General features: G+C 40.5%; 2 protein-coding genes across 16 annotated transcripts in view; one reads left to right on the top strand and one right to left on the bottom strand.

Moving 5' to 3' along the window:
* KDM4C (lysine demethylase 4C) overlaps positions 1-17,750 on the top strand; it is a 443,948-nt gene that overhangs the window by 18,478 nt on the left and 407,720 nt on the right. For 10 of the 14 annotated variants that reach the window (XM_082404370.1, XM_082404364.1, XM_082404369.1 and 7 more), the window contains exon 1: positions 5,218-5,401. The exons of 2 other annotated variants lie outside the window; for them this stretch is intronic. In XM_082404370.1, coding sequence (XP_082260496.1) covers positions 5,317-5,401 — 85 coding nt within the window. In that variant the 5' untranslated portion in view covers positions 5,218-5,316. Of the gene's footprint in view, positions 1-5,217; positions 5,579-17,750 lie in introns of those variants that run through there. 2 more of the 14 variants (XM_082404365.1, XM_082404368.1) reach the window with 2 other exon arrangements.
* LOC309634401 (uncharacterized protein) lies at positions 1,452-9,930 on the bottom strand. Of its 2 annotated transcripts, XM_082404454.1 has the most exons (5): positions 5,924-9,930; positions 5,536-5,745; positions 4,723-5,208; positions 2,693-4,263; positions 1,452-2,234 (listed from the first exon to the last, which is right to left on the bottom strand). In XM_082404454.1, exons 1-3 carry the CDS (start codon positions 6,010-6,012, stop codon positions 4,938-4,940), a joined length of 570 nt encoding a protein of 189 aa, XP_082260580.1. In that variant the 5' UTR covers positions 6,013-9,930; the 3' UTR covers positions 1,452-2,234; positions 2,693-4,263; positions 4,723-4,937. The 2 variants fall into 2 exon arrangements, with proteins under 2 accessions (XP_082260580.1, XP_082260581.1); XM_082404455.1 differs by having other exon boundaries at positions 5,536-9,930.

Below are 17,750 nucleotides of genomic sequence, written 5' to 3'. Positions count from 1 at the left end.
TTAGATTAGTACATAAACTTAGTTGATAAAGCAGTAGCAGCATTTGTGAGGACTGACTTTAATTTTGAAAGAAGTTCTACTCTGAGCGAAATGCTATCAAAGAGCCTTGCATGCTACAGAGAAATTATTTGTGAAAGGAGCCATTTGATGTGGCAAAATTTATTGCTGTCTTATTTAAAGGAATGGCCACTGCCACCCCAACCTTTAGCAACCACCACTCTGATCAGTCAGCAGCCGTCAACACCGAGGCAAGACCTTCCACCAGCAAAAAGTTTACAACCTCTGAAGGCTCAGATGATGGTTAGCGTTTTTTTGCCAATAAAGTATTTTTAAATTAAGGTCTGTACATTTTTAAGACATAATGATATTGCACATTTAATAGACTACAGTATAGTGTGAACATAACTTTTATATACACTACGGAACCAAAAAATTCATATGGCTCACTTTATTGCAGTGGTCTGGAACAGTCCCCACATTATCTCCAAGGTATGCCTGTATATTCTTTGCCTGCAACTAAAAAGGATTTGAAATATCAGTAGTGTATAATATGGCTGAGAAAGCTAAAAAATTACTTATGCTAACAAAATTATTGTAACAGAGTATTACATTTCACTGTGAGTTACTGACAACCCTGATAAAGAAACTATCCAAGTAAAGGAAACAGTAGAGAGAAAACTCTTTCAGTTACTGAAATTCTTAAGGGTCAATAGGACCAAAGGAAAAAGGCACTCAGTTTCCTTTTCACTTGTTTTTGCCTTCAAGTTTTCCCCTTTGTAATCAACAAAAAATTTTGTTCAAAAGGAAAGGGAAGGTTCAGAAGTTTTACCCTTTATTTATCAAGTTAAATCAACCTGGGTGGTCCATTTGTCAAAAGGTGGGTAAGAAAGTTGCTATAAAAAATATACAAATATTAACATACTAAATATTTGAAAACCTTTTAAATTGAAATGTCACTTATATAAAAGTGCACAAATCATAAGTGTACAGCTTGATGAATTATCACAATTATTATCATCCAGGTTAAAAAACAGAACATAAGCCGCACCCCAGAGGTTCCTTTCCCCTCCCCTCCCAATTGCTCCACCCCTTTCTTCTCCTCAAAGGCAACCATTATTTTGACTTTTTTTTTTTTTTTTTTTTTAATTTATTTTTTTTGGCTGTGTTGGGTCTTCGTTTCTGTGCGAGGGCTTTCTCTAGTTGTGGCAAGCGGGGGCCACTCTTCATTGCGGTGTGCGGGCCTCTCACTATCGTGGCCTCTCTTGTTGCGGGGCACAGGCTCCAGACGCGCAGGCTCAGTAGTTGTGGCTCACGGGCCTAGTTGCTCCGCGGCATGTGGGATCTTCCCAGACCAGGGCTCGAACCCGTGTCCCCTGCATTAGCAGGCAGATTCTCATCCACTGCGCCACGAGGGAAGCCCTTGACTTTTTTTTTTTAATAAATTTTTAAAATTTATTTATTTATTTTTGGCTGTCTGTGTTGGGTCTTCGTTGCTGCACGCGGCGAGCAGTGTGGCGAGCGGGGGCTACTCTTCCTTGCAGTGCACGGGCTTCTCATTGCGGTGGCTTCTCTCGTTGTGGAGCACGGGCTCTAGGCACGCCGGCTTCAGTAGTTGCGGCACATGGGCTCAGTAGTTGTGGCACATGGGCTTAGTTGCTCTGTGGCATGTGGGATCTTCCCGGACCAGGGCTCGAACCCGTGTTCCCTGTATTGGCAGGCGGATTCTCAACCACTGTGCCACCAGGGAAGTCCCCATTATTTTGACTTTTAACACCATAGAATTGTTTTATCTATTTTTAAATGTTAAATAAATGGAATAACACAGCATGTATTCTTTTGGGTCTGTCTTCTTTCACTTACCATTGTTTTTGTGAGGTTGTCATTCTGTTCTGGGTAGCAGTAATTCATTTATTTTTATTGCAGTATAGTTTTCCATTGTAGAAATTTATTGACTTTTATATCTCCACTTAACTGCTGATAGATACTTGGGTTGTTTCCAGTTTGGGGCCTCACAAGTAATGCTATAAACCTTTTTGTGTATGTGCTTGATGCATATGTATATGTATTTCTATTTGTGTTTCTGTTTCTCCACATTGTCACCAATGTTTGTTTGTCAGTTTTTATTTTTAGCCATTTTTGTGGATGTATGTTGGTATCTCATTGTGGCTTTATTGTGTGTTCCATGAGAGCAAGGCCACATCTGTCCTGTTCATAGTTGTATCATTATCCAAAACCTGTTCATAAAACATAGTACAAATAATAATAAATAACAGTAATACATAATAAAAAGGATTTAAACAACTATAGATACTGAGTTTGCAACTTCAACTTGGGTATGTAGTTTTTATTTGCTAAAATGAATATTTAATTTTTTATTGTTATGACTTGATGTCATAAGTAAGTCCCAATGTTTTCCTTGATGTGAAAGAAAACATAAACTACCTCACTTGTTCCCCCAGCACCCCACCCTTCCAAACACACACGTACAAGTTTAGGACAATGGCCCAGGGAGAACTAGAAGCCCTAGGGAAAAAAATGACATGTATCCCCAAAGCTATAATTTTATTCAAATATTTTGATGGGGAAATTAAATATTTTAACTGGTAATTTTAGGTGTTTTTCTTATATTAAACACAGACATAATGGTATCCAAACTGATTGAATATTTAGCTTATACAGAGAGTTGACTCACTTCAGTGTCTAGCCCACATCCTTGGTCACCATATTCTTCTTGGCCATTGTGACTCCCTTAGTGGAAAAAGACTGGAAAGCTTTGATGATGATGGGGAATTAGTGAAGTGTTTCAGTTGCGTGGAATCATGATCCAATTTTTATCTTAGGAGGGTAATTCTGACTTGCAGTACAGAAGATGAGTTGGAGGGGGAGGGGGTGAGTGGAGAATGCATTGGAGGTAGGGAGATCATTAGGAGACTTTTGTAATAATCCATGTAGGAGATAAATTGATCTGAACTTCAGAACACAGGACACAGAGAAGAACAGGTACCAAGATTTCTAATTTTATTAGGTACTCACTATCATATTAACTATGACACTTTAAAAAAATCATCTGAACATCTAGTTATTGGTTGGTTTGTATTATACCTGTAGAAGTAACATACATATGTGATAATGATAAATGGAAACATTAATGAGTATTACTATTATTTCTTTATATTTGCAAAAGTCTAATGGACTTCAATATATTCAAAATTAGACTATATTATTTAGTAGTGTATCAGTTTATCAATTTGCTGCATTATACATATTTTAAGAAATTTACAAGTATTGTCTCTGAGGTGAACAGTAGTTCACATAACATAAGCTTCAAGGAAAATCTATGTATCCATTATACAGCCTCCATCTTATTACAATTGGCGTTTTTAATTGGACCTAAATATATTAATCTACTACATGGCTAAAATGTTAATTTTCATTGTAATTTACAACAGAGGTATTTCAATACATTAGGGACACAACATTGTCTTCTGTGACATGAATCCAGCTGATTTTCTAGTAGGCTCACTTCAATTTCCAAAACTGTGAAGTGCTTAATAGATTCACACAGTGCTTTACAGCTTTTGAAGTGTTTTGACATTGTACGGTATCTTCTTTAATGTTCAAAAATGCTCAAAGTCAGCAAAACTGATACGTCACCCTCATTTTTCAGATTAAAAAAACTGAGACTCGATTTACTGTGTTCAACAAACGTTATTTGTGCAATATTATGTGTCTACAAATTGTGAGTGGACTGGAATTCAGGTTTCCAGACTTTTAGTTTTGGTGTACTGGGTTCCTCGTCTAATACAGCATATGGCTTCCAAGGACCCTAGTGTTTAGTAGTTGACATATTTCTTAATCTCAGTACTTCCGTTTTCATATCTGTAACAAGGAGGTAATAATCATACCTATTCATTGAATGATTTAAGGATTAATTTCATTAATATATGTGAAGCTCTTAAAACAGTGTCAAGTTCACAGTAAGCCCTAAATGAATGTTGTTATATGTTTATGGTTTTAGCATATCCGATTGACTTGTAAGGAGGGTTGGGATCCTCATAGTATACACATTTGGAAAAGTCCCAGTTGAGTTTACATATTAGGGAAGTTCAATCGTGTACCTATGTGGGTAATGTTTCTAATTTAATGACTAAAGAAATGTGGTGACCCAATAATTCCATTAGCTTTACTTAATCACCCATATTTCATCTGTCCTCGCAATGCTCCTTCCAGTGAGAAAAGACTTCCAGGGGGCGGTAAGTGGACCTGTTTAGATATTAAAAAAAACAGAAATCAGTGGATTGTAGTAGAAAACTCAGCATATGAGACAGCCCGAGTGTGCTCAGAAGTGTAAGGTTCTGCCCAATCTTTCTTCGCCGAGAAGACGTTAGGGGAAACGTCACAAAGGACCCAGCTGGGAACTCTACAGGAAGTTAAAAAAATTGTTCAGCTTTGCAAAACACCTGGTGCTCAGTCATCTGTCTTTGGTAGTACAGAGACCTTAGTTAAGTAAGGTCTGTGTGGTTCTTTCTGACACCTTGGAAGGCAGAGGTACAGCGGAGAAATAACAAGTTGTAGCAAGCTAATTTAAGTACGTTCTGAGAGGTCCGGAGGTACCTGCACTTCCTGTTACTACAATTCAGGCCATTGTGCTGTCACCACAAGTTTTTGAGAGACCCCCTGTCCGAATTCCTATTAGGGCCGCCTCGGGACTCAAGAGCACACCTGCGCGGGGCGGACCTTGTTCCGCGTAGGTGACTGCAGTACAGGACAGTTTCGCTGTCCTCGACTAACAACACAGCTTCTTGCTTGAGTTACTTGTTAAAGGATTGGCAGGCACACACCCTTCGCTCACTCGGGATCTCTCATTTCGGTCTGGAGGCTCAGAAGCCCCGGCCGTAAGACGCTGTCATTGCTGCCCAGCAGCGAGCCGCGACATCCTAGCCAGGCTCGGCTGGGCATTCCGAGGCCGCACCCAGGGCAACGCCACTCTGACGTCTGCGCTCCGGAGGCCGCCATAGGCCCGCGTCGGAGCCCAGGGCGACGTGTGGCGCGTGGACTCCATCAGGTCCAGCCCTGCGGGAACCCGGTAGGCGCTTCCAGGCAAGGTTCTGTGCACCTGTTCCTTCCTTCTGCTCAAATGTCTTCCCCTTCTGGGCAAAAGGGGACATGTCCGTCTCCAGAAAACACGAAGCGCGGTGGGAGCCTAAGCTAAGAACAGTGCAGAAGATTAAGCCCAAAGCAAGAAGGTGCCTGGCACCTTTAAGCTGTTTGGAAGTTCACGTGACCCACTAAGTGCCGGGCCCCAGCGGTCACGTGATGGCGCGCGCGCCCTCGCGCAGGGAGAGCCGGCTGGCGCTGTGCGCGCGCCTTTGCCGCTGTCTCCCTGCCCCTCGACGGGAGGGTGAGTAGCGGCGGAGTCATCGGGAGACTGGGACCGGGTGCGCGTGCGCAGGGAACAGCTGTCACCCAGTGCGGAACAAGTCTCCCAAATTTCCCGAATCTCCCTGGGCCGGAGGCCACCGTTTGCTTTCTCACCTTCCTCTTCTGGGTCGTGTCCTCTCCCCCGCCCGCGCGCCAGGTAACCGCTTTTCCGGAGTCCGGGGGATGGGGACGGTGGGGGGAGGGGCCCGGGCGGTCTTCCCGGCACTGCCCCGCTCTGCGCGGGGCAGCAGGGGGTGCCGGCGTTCGGCGGAGCGGAGACGCCGGGCCAGAGACGCCAGGTCCGCGGCCGCCGCGACTGTCACGCTGGCGAGAGAGCGGCCGGCCATGGTCTCAGGGGTGGGAGGCGAGAGCCAGTGACAGCCCGCTCCGGCCCTCCGGGGGTTCGGTCCTCAGGCTCGCCGTTCTCCCGGGGGCCGGAGTCGGGGTCGCGCTCCTTGGAACAGAGGAGCGCGCGGGTGGTCCGGGGATGCCTACTCCTTACCTTTCCCCTCCCAGCCCGGTCTGCGGTGGACTCCGCGGAGGCCGGGCCTGGTGCGCCCCTCGGGGCCATCTCTTCCCTGGGACTCTCATGACCCGCGGGGTGGGGGTGAGGGCTCCTCTCCAGACCACCCCACCGTAGGTAGCCAGCTCCTCTCTCGGGTCCGTCCTTAGCTGCTGTGGCTATCCTTTTGGTTTTTCCGGCGTGGGGCCATTTCTTCCTGCAGTGCCTCTTGCCACGATGCGGTGTAGACAGTGGGTGCTTAATAAGTATGAGTTGGATCGGGTCGCGTGGAATGCCAGGCATGGGACGTGGCGGGGGGTGGGAATGTGAAGAAAGGAGCCGGGCAGGCTGGGGCTCCGGGCTTGAGCTTGGGGTTTTCCTCGGGGCTCAGCCAATGAAACCAGCAGGGCTCGATTCGGATGCTTTCCGGGTGAACTCGGAGCCAGCCTCCCCTTGAGCTGCAACCACGCACGTCTGCACGGTCTGGTTTTGGTTGTGGGCGAATCCCAGGGAGGGTTTTTGTGTGGTTCCTCCCCCTGGAGAAGAGAGGGCAAACTTTATTTTTTTTTTAGCAGTTGGTAAATTACCCTGCGGGGTGATTTATCAAGCGCTGCTTCGGAAGTGTAGGTTAAAAGTTGCAGTCGGTCCACTCTTAACCTTGTGGAAGTTTCTTGGTAGGCTCGGTTCACCTACGTTCGGACCAAACTTTGCCCTATTTCACCCACTTGAATTTGCAGTATTTTTTTATTTTTAATCTCGGGAAACTCAGCGTCACTGTTTCTATGGCAACGGTTACTAATATTCTAATTTCGAAGCGTCGTGTTTGAAAATTAGTGGCTTTAAATCTTAAAGGTCCATTTTTACTTTGTAGCACTCAGTTCTTTATAATCATTAGTCTAGTTCTCCTACCTTGCGGGTCCCCTCCCAACTCTCAGGCTTTGTTTTGGAATGTGTCACACGGTTCGGGTTTTTTAGGCCCTCTTTCTTCCAATTTAAGGTCTTATGAAAAGTTTGCACATAATCTTTACAGCACCCCACGAACTTGGCAATACAGTTTAAATCGGAGACTTGTTTCATTTTATTAACAGACTGTAATCTGTTGCTTTTGTAAAGTTAAAAACATGTTTTAAACATTGCATGTGCGCAAATGCTTAAAAGAAGAGTCTGTTAACATTCAGTAAGAACGCAGATTTTAAGAGGCTGAACAGGTACTTAATTTTAAAAAAAGTTTCTTAGACTTAAATTTAAATTTAAGGACGAAAATCTGGTATATTGAGTTCTCTTCTAGACATCGTAACGGGGCTAGGTTAGGTGCCGCTGGGGTACAGTCTGAATTCTTTGCTTTTCTCATTGTTTTCTAATTGCCTGTTAATTGCCTTTTCTTCTCTACTACAATGTTAAGAGCTCTGAGGACAGGTTTTGTGTGTGTGGGTGTCTGTGTTTTCTTTGTTCTGTTTCCAGCAGTTTACCATAGTGCCCCAGGTGCTCAAAATACCCTCTTTCTTAATAACAGCTTTATTGAGATATAATTCACATACCATGAAATCCACCTATTTAAAGTGGATTTTTTTTCATGGTTTTTAGTATATGTATAGAATTGTGCAACCATCAGCACAATCAATTTTAGGACATTTTTATCACCTCAAAAAGGAATACTTTCCCATTAGCAGTTACTGTCCATTTCTTCCAAACCCAATCTTCACCCCAGCCCCAGGCAAGGGCTAATCTGCTTTCTGGCTCAGTAGACTTGCCTCTTCTGGACTTTCCATATAAATGTAATCATAGTATACTTGATCTTTTGTGGCTAGATTTTTTTCACTTAGCATAATATTTTCAAAGTTCATCCATGTTATATATAGCATATTTCAGTACTTTATTCATTTTTATGGCTGAATAATATTCCACTGTATGGATATATCACATTTTGTCTGTTTGTTGGTTGATGGGCGTTTGGGTTGTTTCTACATTTTGGCTGTCATGAGTAATGCTGCTATGAACATTCATGAACTAGTTTTTGTATGCATATTTTTTTTTTTTTTAACTCTTGGATATATACCTAGTAGTGGAATTTCTGGATTAAACATTTTCTCTTGAATGAGTGAATGAGCGGGTAGGGATAGTAGTATTGATAGACCCCTTTGAGGGGCCTATTGACTCTTTCCTGCTTCACTACCAAGACCACTTCTTAGAGGCAGAATTCTCTGTGTGTGGCTTTGTCCTGAGTATAGTGCTGTGTTTTTCTTGTCTGGATGCCATTAAGATCGTCCCTTTCTGTTAGCCCAGTCTTTTTTCATATGTAATACTCATAATGATTATTCCCTTGATATTGATTTATTTGTTGTATGCTTATTAGAGATATGATGATAAAACAGGTACATTACATGCTGTCATTAAACTCAGTGTCTAATGCAGGTCTTTCAGTCTTTTAAAATTTATATTTTCTTTTTTGTAATATGAATAGTTAATGCTTCTCTCCCTACCTTCATTTCTGATATGAATTTCTTGGGAGTTGTACCATAGCTAAAGTCACTGCATTTTCTTTATCCTTATCAATCTAGAAGGGTTTTTGGGGCCTAAAATATAAATTTAAAATATCGGATTATTATTTTTCTCCCTGCAGCTTCACCCCTCTCTCCCCTCCCCAAAGATTCCCCTGTGCCCCTACTCTTTATACCCTTTGGGAGAAGATGCTGATCATCTAAGTCCACACTTGTAGGGCCTAATCCTTTTCCCACCTAAGCAATTGGGACATTCCCTTTGAGGAGTCTGTTTACCTTGTTTCTCTTTCAATGGCCTCACCTCATTCTTTCCCTGAGTCCGCTCAACAAGGCTTTGCCCAGCCAGTCTCCTCCCTCTCCCCAGTTGCCTGGCTTGATGGGGTTTGGTACCCAGCACACATTCTTGTTCTCCCTGCCTAGCAGCCTGTGCTTCTTTGTCTGGTTAATTCCATCTCATCCTTCAGATAGCTCAGCTCAGTTGTCACTTTAGGTTAGTCTTTCCTCAGTCCTATATACTTGCCATAGCAGTGTTCTGTAATCTCATTTATAGACTTAAGTCTAGTTGTGTATCACTCTTTACTTTCCATCCCCATGTATGCACAGAAAAAGCTCCACATGAAATATTGAAAGTGGTTACTTCTGGGCAATGGGAGTATGGTTAATTTGTCTCCTTCGTGTTTATGTGCATCTTTGGATTTTTCTCCTATGTATCAGTATGACCTTTGTGAACAGGAGAAAAAACCAGTTAAAATCCATGTTTGTTAGAAAATCTGGAAACAGGAGACTTTAGAGGAAAAAAGATCATTAGTAATTGCCATTTTTAACCTTTTTTGTTTTGTTTTAATAACCTAGATGAGATTTTACTATAGCTTTTCAACATCAAGCTTTTATTACATTTCTATTCTTTCTCATATGTAGGGACTTCTAGGGATTAGTGAGGTTGCCTGGGGTGGTCTTCCCTAGAAACTTGAAATTAAGCTGATTCTTAGGGACCAGAACATAGCATCTATTTGGGTATGAGAACTGAGTTTGTGCTAAATAACTAATTTCCCTTTTTTTCCCTGAGAAATGTCCTTATTTATACATTTGTATGTTTCATAGTACAGTTTTTCCTTGCAGAATTGCTTGTTATTTGCGCCATTTGTTTTATTTTTGCTGTGGTTTATTCTGCCTAGTAGTGGGTACTTGTCTTCAATAGATCACACCTCTTATGTGCCATGCACTGTGTTAGATATGGAGCATATTGTGAACACAATAGACAAGTGATTCCTTACTATTTCATAAAAGAGGATTATTTTGAATGTGACTGTTTAGTTACACCGTTGCTCTTGCTCTGTATTTTCAGATACACATTGGCTTCAGCTACTGTGGTATTTATGAATTGCTGCTCCATAGAGACTAAAATTTTTTTAATTTAATTTTTATTTTATATTGGAGTATAGTTGATTTACAATGTTGTATTAGTTTCAGGTATACAGCAAAGTGACTCAGTTATACATATATCTATTTTTTTTTCAGATTTTTTTCCCATCGAGTTTATTACAGAGTATTGAGTAGAGTTCTCTGTGCTATACAGTAAGTCCTTGTTGATTATCTATTTGATATATAGTTGTGTGTGCATGTTAATCCCAACCTCTGATTTATCCTAATTTATCCCACCCCAGCTTTTCCCCTTTGGTAATCATAAGTTTGTTTTTCTAAGGCTGTGAGTCTGTTTCTGTGAGACTTTAAAATTTATTCTAGATTCTTCTGGGTTTGTATTATACATTACTGTGGGTAAATATTTAAGGAGCAGAATAATGTATCATCAAAACCGTTTTGCTGATGACTTCTTTGTTTTATATTTCCATCCAGTTTTAGTTATTAATTTGGCATCTCTACCTGTTAACTATAACAGGCCAAACTGTGATCTTTCCTCTCAGCTCTGGTCCTCTGAGTTTTTCTTGCACCTCACTCCATTTCACTGTTAACTTGGGAAACCTGAGGGTTATCCCAGACACCTCATGGCTCTTCAGCCCTCGCATTTGTACCATCACCAAACCTTGTCACTTCTGCTTCCTAAATATGAATCAGATCAGTCTTCTAGTCTCCACCTGGTACCACCTCTGTATCCACTCTACCCCCCTTGATATCTCTTCTCTACTCAGTGATCTTTTAAAATGCAAATTGGATCATTCTAATGGCCCTCAGGACACTTAAAAGTCCTGCATTATCTCTTCCTATCCCAAGCTCCCCCCCAAGCCTTATTTATCAATAGATGGTTCTACCTTTCTGCCCAGTGGCTTTTCTTTTTTTTTTTTTAATGAAATAAATTTATTTAGGGCTTCCCTGGTGGCACAGTGGTTGAGAATCTGCCTGCCAATGCAGGGGACACGGGTTCGAGCCCTGGTCTGGGAGGATCCCACATGCTGCGGAGAAGCGGGGCCCGTGAGCCACAACTACTGAGCCTGCGCGTCTGGAGCCCGTGCTCCGCAACAAGAGAGGCCGCGGTAGTGAGAGGCCCGCACACCGCGATGAAGAGTGGCCCCCGCTTGCCGCAACTAGAGAAAGCCCTCGCACAGAAACGAAGACCCAACAGAGCCATAAATAAATAAATAAATAAATAAAATATAAACACTGGGTTCAATTAACTGCCCATCCATTAAAAAAAAAAAGAAAGTAAAGTAAGCGCTTACAAATCAAACAATTCTAAATACAAGAAAAATTAGGCTAAATAAATTTCAGGTTCATGTGACCTGGGAAATATTCAATATTAAATTAATAGCTGGTATTAAAAATAAATTATTTATTTATTTATTTTTGGCTGCGTTGGGTATTAGTTGCTGTGCGGGCTTTCTCTAGTTGCGGAGAGCAGGGGCTACTCTTCGCTGTGGTGTGCGGGCTCCTTCTCATTGCTGTGACTTCTCTTGTTGAGGAGCACCGGCTCTAGGCCCTCAGGCTCAGTGGTTGTGGCGCATGGGTTTAGTTGCTCCGTGGCATGTGGGATCTTCCCGGACCAGGGCTCGAACCCGTGTCCCCTGCATTGACAGGTGGATTCTTAACCACTGCGCCACCAGGGAAGCTGCCCAGTGGCTTTTCATTTCCCCAGACCTTACAGACCCTTGCTGAAAGTGCCATTTTCTGCCAGGCAGATTTTCCTTCCCACTCTCTTCCTTTCCAAGTACATCTTTCTGGTCTCTGCTTGAATGCAGTTTCTCACACAATCCTGACCTGTCACCCCTACCTTCTCCCCAATCTAAATCAGCTTCCCTAATGATAACCGATCCTAATTTACTAAACTTTTCCTTCCATAACACTTAGCAGTTTGTAATCTTATATTTATGTGATTATGTGATAGTTTGTTTCTAAACTGAAAGAATTCTACAACGGCAGGGATCAACTATTATTCACTTACATCACACCAGCACGCTGCTGTCTCACCAGCACTATAGTGTAGGTGCTCAGTAAACCTTTGTTATACAAATTAATGACATTTACATATATGAAAAAATTAAGGAAATTAAAATCAGGCACACGGTAGGAAATACATTTTACCCATCCTGACCACACACACACACACACACACACCCACACACGTATAAAACTGAAACAAAAATTTCACAAAACAATAGTTTGCCACCTGTTCTGTACTCTGATATTGTCTGTACTCTGATATTGTATCACATATTATAAAAATATTGATATAACCCACTAAATCAGGTAGGACTGCTGACTGCAGTTTGAATAGCAGAGGTCGAAGGCAATCCATTAGCCCCTCTCCCCGCTTTTGAAACACAATTACTATTTTCTTAGTCTTATCTGATGGGAAGTATAAGTATAGCTTTAAATACCACCTTCCAACCCCCCTCACACATTTAAAGAATTGGCTATTGCCAGAAGCTAGTTATTCTTAGAAGTTCTGGCCTGATCTCAAAGGAAGGTTGCTTAAGGTCAGGTTGAGAAAAATCTAAATCTGACTCGTTTTAGGTCTTCTCTTCCAGGTTTCTCTGGGGTCACTAATAGCACTCTTCCACCCTGCTTCCCTGAGCTCATTACAGGTGTGTTTTAAGGCTGGCTGCTCATCAATTTTATTTTCTCAATTTATTACAAACCAAACAATTCCAGAAATGAAAACGAGGGGGTCAAGGCAAACCAGTAAGTATTTGTGAATGTATGAATTAAGGAGCCTGGCCAGGCATGAGTGTCACGTTCAGCGTATCACTAGAGCTTATCCTTAGGGCTGTGGTTCTCATTTGTTCACTTACCAAAACTCCTGCAAGGAAAAGGCTTGGTGCTGTTTAGCCCCACCATGAAATATTGATCTCTTATATATTTTGCTAACTAAATATTAGAAATAACCTAAGTGTCTAGCACAGGGGCTATTTTAAGTGAACTCTATGCTCTGCTATTACTAACTTGGAAGAATATTTAAAAACATTAGGTAATTGCAAACCTTCTTTGTTTAATGAAAAAAAACAATAAACAAAATTATATACATTGTATGATTCTAGTTGTGTTTAAACATGTTTATAAATGGGTGTATGTCTAGAAAAAATACACTGCAATGTTAACTTGGTGGTGGGATTACTGGTAATTTTGATTTCCCATCATTAAAAAAATTTTTTTTGAGAATGAACATTATTATATTTATAGTAAGAAAGGCTCAGTTGAAAAAACAAATTTCCTATACATTACCATGTATTTGCAAATAGGAAAAATAACACCTTTCTTAAAATGGTGGTTAGGGACTTCCCTGGTGGTGCAGTGGTTAAGAATCCGCCTGCCAATGCAGGGGACACGGGTTCGAGCCCTGGTCTGGGAGGATCCCACATGCTGCGGAGCAGCTAATCCCGTGTGCCACAGCTGCTGAGCCTGCGCTCTAGAGCCCATGAGCCACAACTACTGAGCCCGCGAGCCACAACTACTGAGCCTGCGCACCACAGCTCCTGAAGCGCACATGCCATAGAGGCCGTGCTCCACAACAAGAGATGCCACTGCAATGAAAAGCCTGCACACCGCAACGAGGAGTAGCCCTCGCTTGTCACAGCTAGAGAAAGCCCGCATGCAGCAATGAAGACCCAACACAGCCAAAAATAAATAAAATTTAAAAATAATACACTTTAAAATGGTGGTTAGAGGCCAGTTTTCTAGTGACTGTGTTTTGGGAACCTCCGTCCAAGTAGGACTTACATTCTACCTTCATGATATGTAATCTTGCACTGCACAGTGTTCTACGTATCTGCTCCTAGCCTGCATATTTTTCCTTTTCTGTCTAAGTTATCAAAGTTTACTAAGCCTTGCTTTTTATCTTTTATTTTGTTGAAATCTCTCCCTGTCATAATCAAGCATGTTGATAATGAATGTTCACTTACGGTTGATAATTTAGAAAGTCCTAATAGCCCTTATTAAACCCTGCAGTCTGGCATGAGTTGAAGGGATGGAGAGGGTTTTGGATGAACTAGGTATACAGGTGATACCTTTCTGTTAAATTTGGAAAATGTCTAGTTATAGTGGGACTTACAAACCAAATTGAAGGAAACATATAGTAATCGTTTGTAATGTGTAATCATCAGTAAAATTTCCCAAAGCTGTATTTAAAATTATTTAGGCTTTTAACACTCAGGCCTTAGTAGATTAAATTAAATATTTGAAAATATATTTGATAACTGTACAAAATACATATTCTAAGTATTGATTTACTATTTACTAGAGAAGGAATGGGAAAAGTTTGAAATTAGAGAGAAATGTCAAAATAAGGACAGTTAGCCAGATAGGACCTTTTGGAGTGTGTGTGTGACAGTGACAGCAGTTTTTGGGGATTACATATTCCTGTTCTCATTTTCAGCATTGCAGGTTCAGAAATCTGAACTTTTCCCAGTGATCCAGAGTATGTCAGGCATTGGAGGACTAAGGTCCTCAGTGTCACTCCCTAATCAAACTCACAGGAAGAACCAGAGCTCAGACCCAAAGCATACATGTTTGTTCCTCAGGGCTCTTTCTAGAAAGTCTGGTCCCTGGGAAAGCACACATTATTTGGTGACAGGCAGGTCCCACAGATGGAGATGGTAGCATTGAGGAGTAATCTGAACGGGGATATTTTTCACCTGCTGGGCTTCTCTTGACCCTTAGAAGTACTCACTTCTGTTCATCAGGACATTCTTCCTGCAGGTACGTTTTTCCTGTTGAAGGAGGTTAAAGAAGACAAATTTCTTCACTTTGGCTCTTTCTTTATCTTCACCTTTTAACTCTTTTTTTTGCACTAGGCATTTGTTTAAATTCTAGTCCTGAGGACATCCCTTTGTTTCTCTGATTGAAAATCAGTCTTGTTGCTTTGGTTCTGTTTTGGGAGTCCATCAAATACTCAGCAAGGTCACGGGCATCCCTTTGAGTGGGAGACTGATGGTACTGATGAGGCTTATTTATTTATTTATTTTTGCTGGTAGCTTATCTCATCCATTTTGTTCTTATTTAATTTTCAAAAGGAACCCTCGCCTAAAATTTGGACACTTTACTGAGAACTCTCAGTCTACAACATTCAGGCAGCTTTCATTAGCAGGAAGAATCTAGCCCTGAGATAGGGGAATTCAATTTTCATTCCTTTTTGATAATTTTATTTATTTTTGTTTATTTTTAAAAATTTGTTTTATTATTTATGTACATATATGTTAAAGAAATATTATTTTAAGTAGGCAGTGCAAGGTATACAACAAGGTATAAAACTGAGAAGGTGTAAATGGGTAAAAAGTACATATATTCTTACCTTTGGCCATCAGATAGGCATTTCCTCTTATTAGTCAACCATTGTTAAAACTGTTTCTTTTGGGGCTTTCCAGACATAGTCTATATATTCTTTATAAGATATTTTGTACAAGCATATGTGTGTATATGCATATGTATGCATTTTTTACACAAATGGTAGTACCTATACTTATTGCTTTGAATATTTTTTTTTTCATTTAACTGTAACTTGGATGTGACCTTCCCCTCTCCCCCTCAGTTTTATTGAGGTATAATTGACATACAGCACTGTATAAGTTTAAGGTGTACAACATAATGATTTGACTTACATACATCACGAAATGATTACAACAGTAGGTTTAGTGAACATCCATCATCTCATATAAATACAACATTAAAGAAATAGAAAAAAAATTTTCCCTGTGATGAGACTCTTAGGGTTTACTCCCTTATCAACTTTCATATATAACGTACAGCAGTGTTAATTATGTTTATCATGTTGTATGTTATATCCCTAGTGTTATAACTGAAAACTTGTACCTTTTGACTACCTTCATCTAATTTCCCCTTTCCCCACCCCCTTGGATGAGATTTTTAAAATATAAATATAGAGCTTTTTTTTTTTTTTTGGCTGCACCACATGGCATGCGGGATCTTAGTTCCCTGACCAGGGATCGAACCCATGCCCTGTGCAGTGGAAGCACAGATTCTTTTTTTTTTTTTTTAATAAATTTATTTATTTATTTATTTATTTATTTTGGGCTGTGTTGGGTCTTCGTTTCTGTGCGAGGGCTTTCTCCAGTTGCGGCGAGCGGGGGCCTCTCTTCATCGTGGTGCGCGGGCCTCTCACTGTCGTGGCCTCTCCCGTTGCGGAGCACAAGCTCCAGACGTGCAAGGTCAGTAGTTGTGGCTCACGGGCTTAGTTGCTCCGCGGCATGTGGGATCTTCCCAGACCAGGGCTCGAACCCGTGTCCCCTGCATTGGCAGGCAGATTCTTAACCACTGCGCCACCAGGGAAGCCCAGCACAGATTCTTAAGCACTGGACCACCAGGGAAGTCCCTAGAGCTTCTTTTTTTAAAGTGATTGCACAGTATTGCATTGTATGTGTGTATGATAATTTATTTAACCAGTGCAGTATTGAAAGTTATTTTGATTCCTATTACAGCAATCTATTTATGTACCATTACCTCAACGTTTTAACTGTTGTAGCTTTATAATATATTTTTAGAGCTTTCCAGGTTATTCTTGTTTATTTTTCCTCATTATATTTATAATATGTCAAGTTCTAAAAAACCTATTTATAGTTTTATTGGAAATAAACTTAATAGAGAAATGTAGAGAAATATCTTTAGAATATTGAGTTTTCCTGCCTGCAAATATGGTATGCCTTCCCATTTAAGTCTTCTTTTAAGTCCTTATAAAGGATATTTTAAAGCTATCTTTACATAGATCTTGCACATTTCTTAAATTTATTCCTTTGTATTTTAAAAATAATTTTCTTTTTTAACTTTGGGACAATCTCAGACTTTTAGAAAAGTTGTATTAATAGTACAAAGAACTTTTATTTCCTTGAAAAATTTGCCTTTATGCCCCCATCACTCCTCAATACTTGGGTGTGTGTTTCCTATAAAGACAATTTCCTGCATAACCACAAGTATATACATTAAAATCAAGAAGTTAAATAACATTGATACATTACTGTCATCTAATCTTTAGACCATTTTACATCTCACCATTTGTTATAGCACTCTTTGTAGCAAAAGTATCCAGTCCAGAATGATGCATTGCATTTTCTTGTTTTCAGGTTTCTTAAGTTAACATCATTCAGTCTCAAATCGTTCTCAGTCTTTCTCTGATTTTCATTATATTGACACCTTTGAAGATTACAAGCCAGTTATTTTAGAGACTCCCTTAATTTTTGTTTGATGTTTCCTCATGATTATATTCTTGAGGCATCTTTGGCAGGAATATCACAGAGGTGATGCTGTATTCTTTTAATTATATCTTATCAGGTGGCATACAACTTCATTTTGTTCTATTACTAGTAATGTTCGATTTGATTGCTTGATTAAGACAGAATCTTCTATGCTTCTCTGCTCCAAAGTTATTCTTTTGTTTCAAAAAACTATGTACATATCTTGTTCCTTATCAAGCTTTCAATTTATTCATTTATTTTTGTCAATTTGGATTTATGGTTTCCTATTTTATTCAGGGAGCTATAATTTGTTAATATTATTTATACTGATGCTTAAATTGCCATAGGTTTGGCCCCTGGGAACCCTTCAAGGTAAATTCTCTGTCCTTTTGACATGTCCCATCGTTCTCTGAGCACTCCCTTCCTTTCAGGCACAGTGAGAGATTCAGGCTCATCTTGAACGTTCCCTACCTCAAATATTTAGAAGCCAAGATCTAGGTGCTTGTTGATATTGGGGTGTTGCTCCCATGCCCTCTCAGTGAACAGAGCTAGGGAATATGCGTATGTTCAGATATACTTATCCATATACACACGCACTCAATACACATACACAAAGAATTGTATAACACATGTACTAATACTGAACAATTCTTGTATTCCTGGAATAACCTTTTGGTCATGGTTTATTATTTTAAT

The sequence above is a fragment of the Balaenoptera borealis genome (assembly GCF_965194805.1).
Source record: "Balaenoptera borealis genome assembly, chromosome: 8".
Lineage (NCBI taxonomy): Eukaryota > Metazoa > Chordata > Mammalia > Artiodactyla > Balaenopteridae > Balaenoptera > Balaenoptera borealis.
This window is presented reverse-complemented; position numbering and strand designations above follow the sequence as displayed.

Coding starts and splice junctions, on each gene's coding strand:
- LOC309634401 (XM_082404454.1), bottom strand. CDS start 6,012: ATGAGAGTCCCAGGGAAGAGATGGCCCCGAGGGGCGCACCAGGCCCGG. Junction 5,746..5,923: donor ACCGGGCTGGGAGGGGAAAG/GTAAGGAGTAGG, acceptor CTCTCTCGCCAG/CGTGACAGTCGCGGCGGCCG. Junction 5,209..5,535: donor ACACGACCCAGAAGAGGAAG/GTGAGAAAGCAA, acceptor CACTGTTCTTAG/CTTAGGCTCCCACCGCGCTT.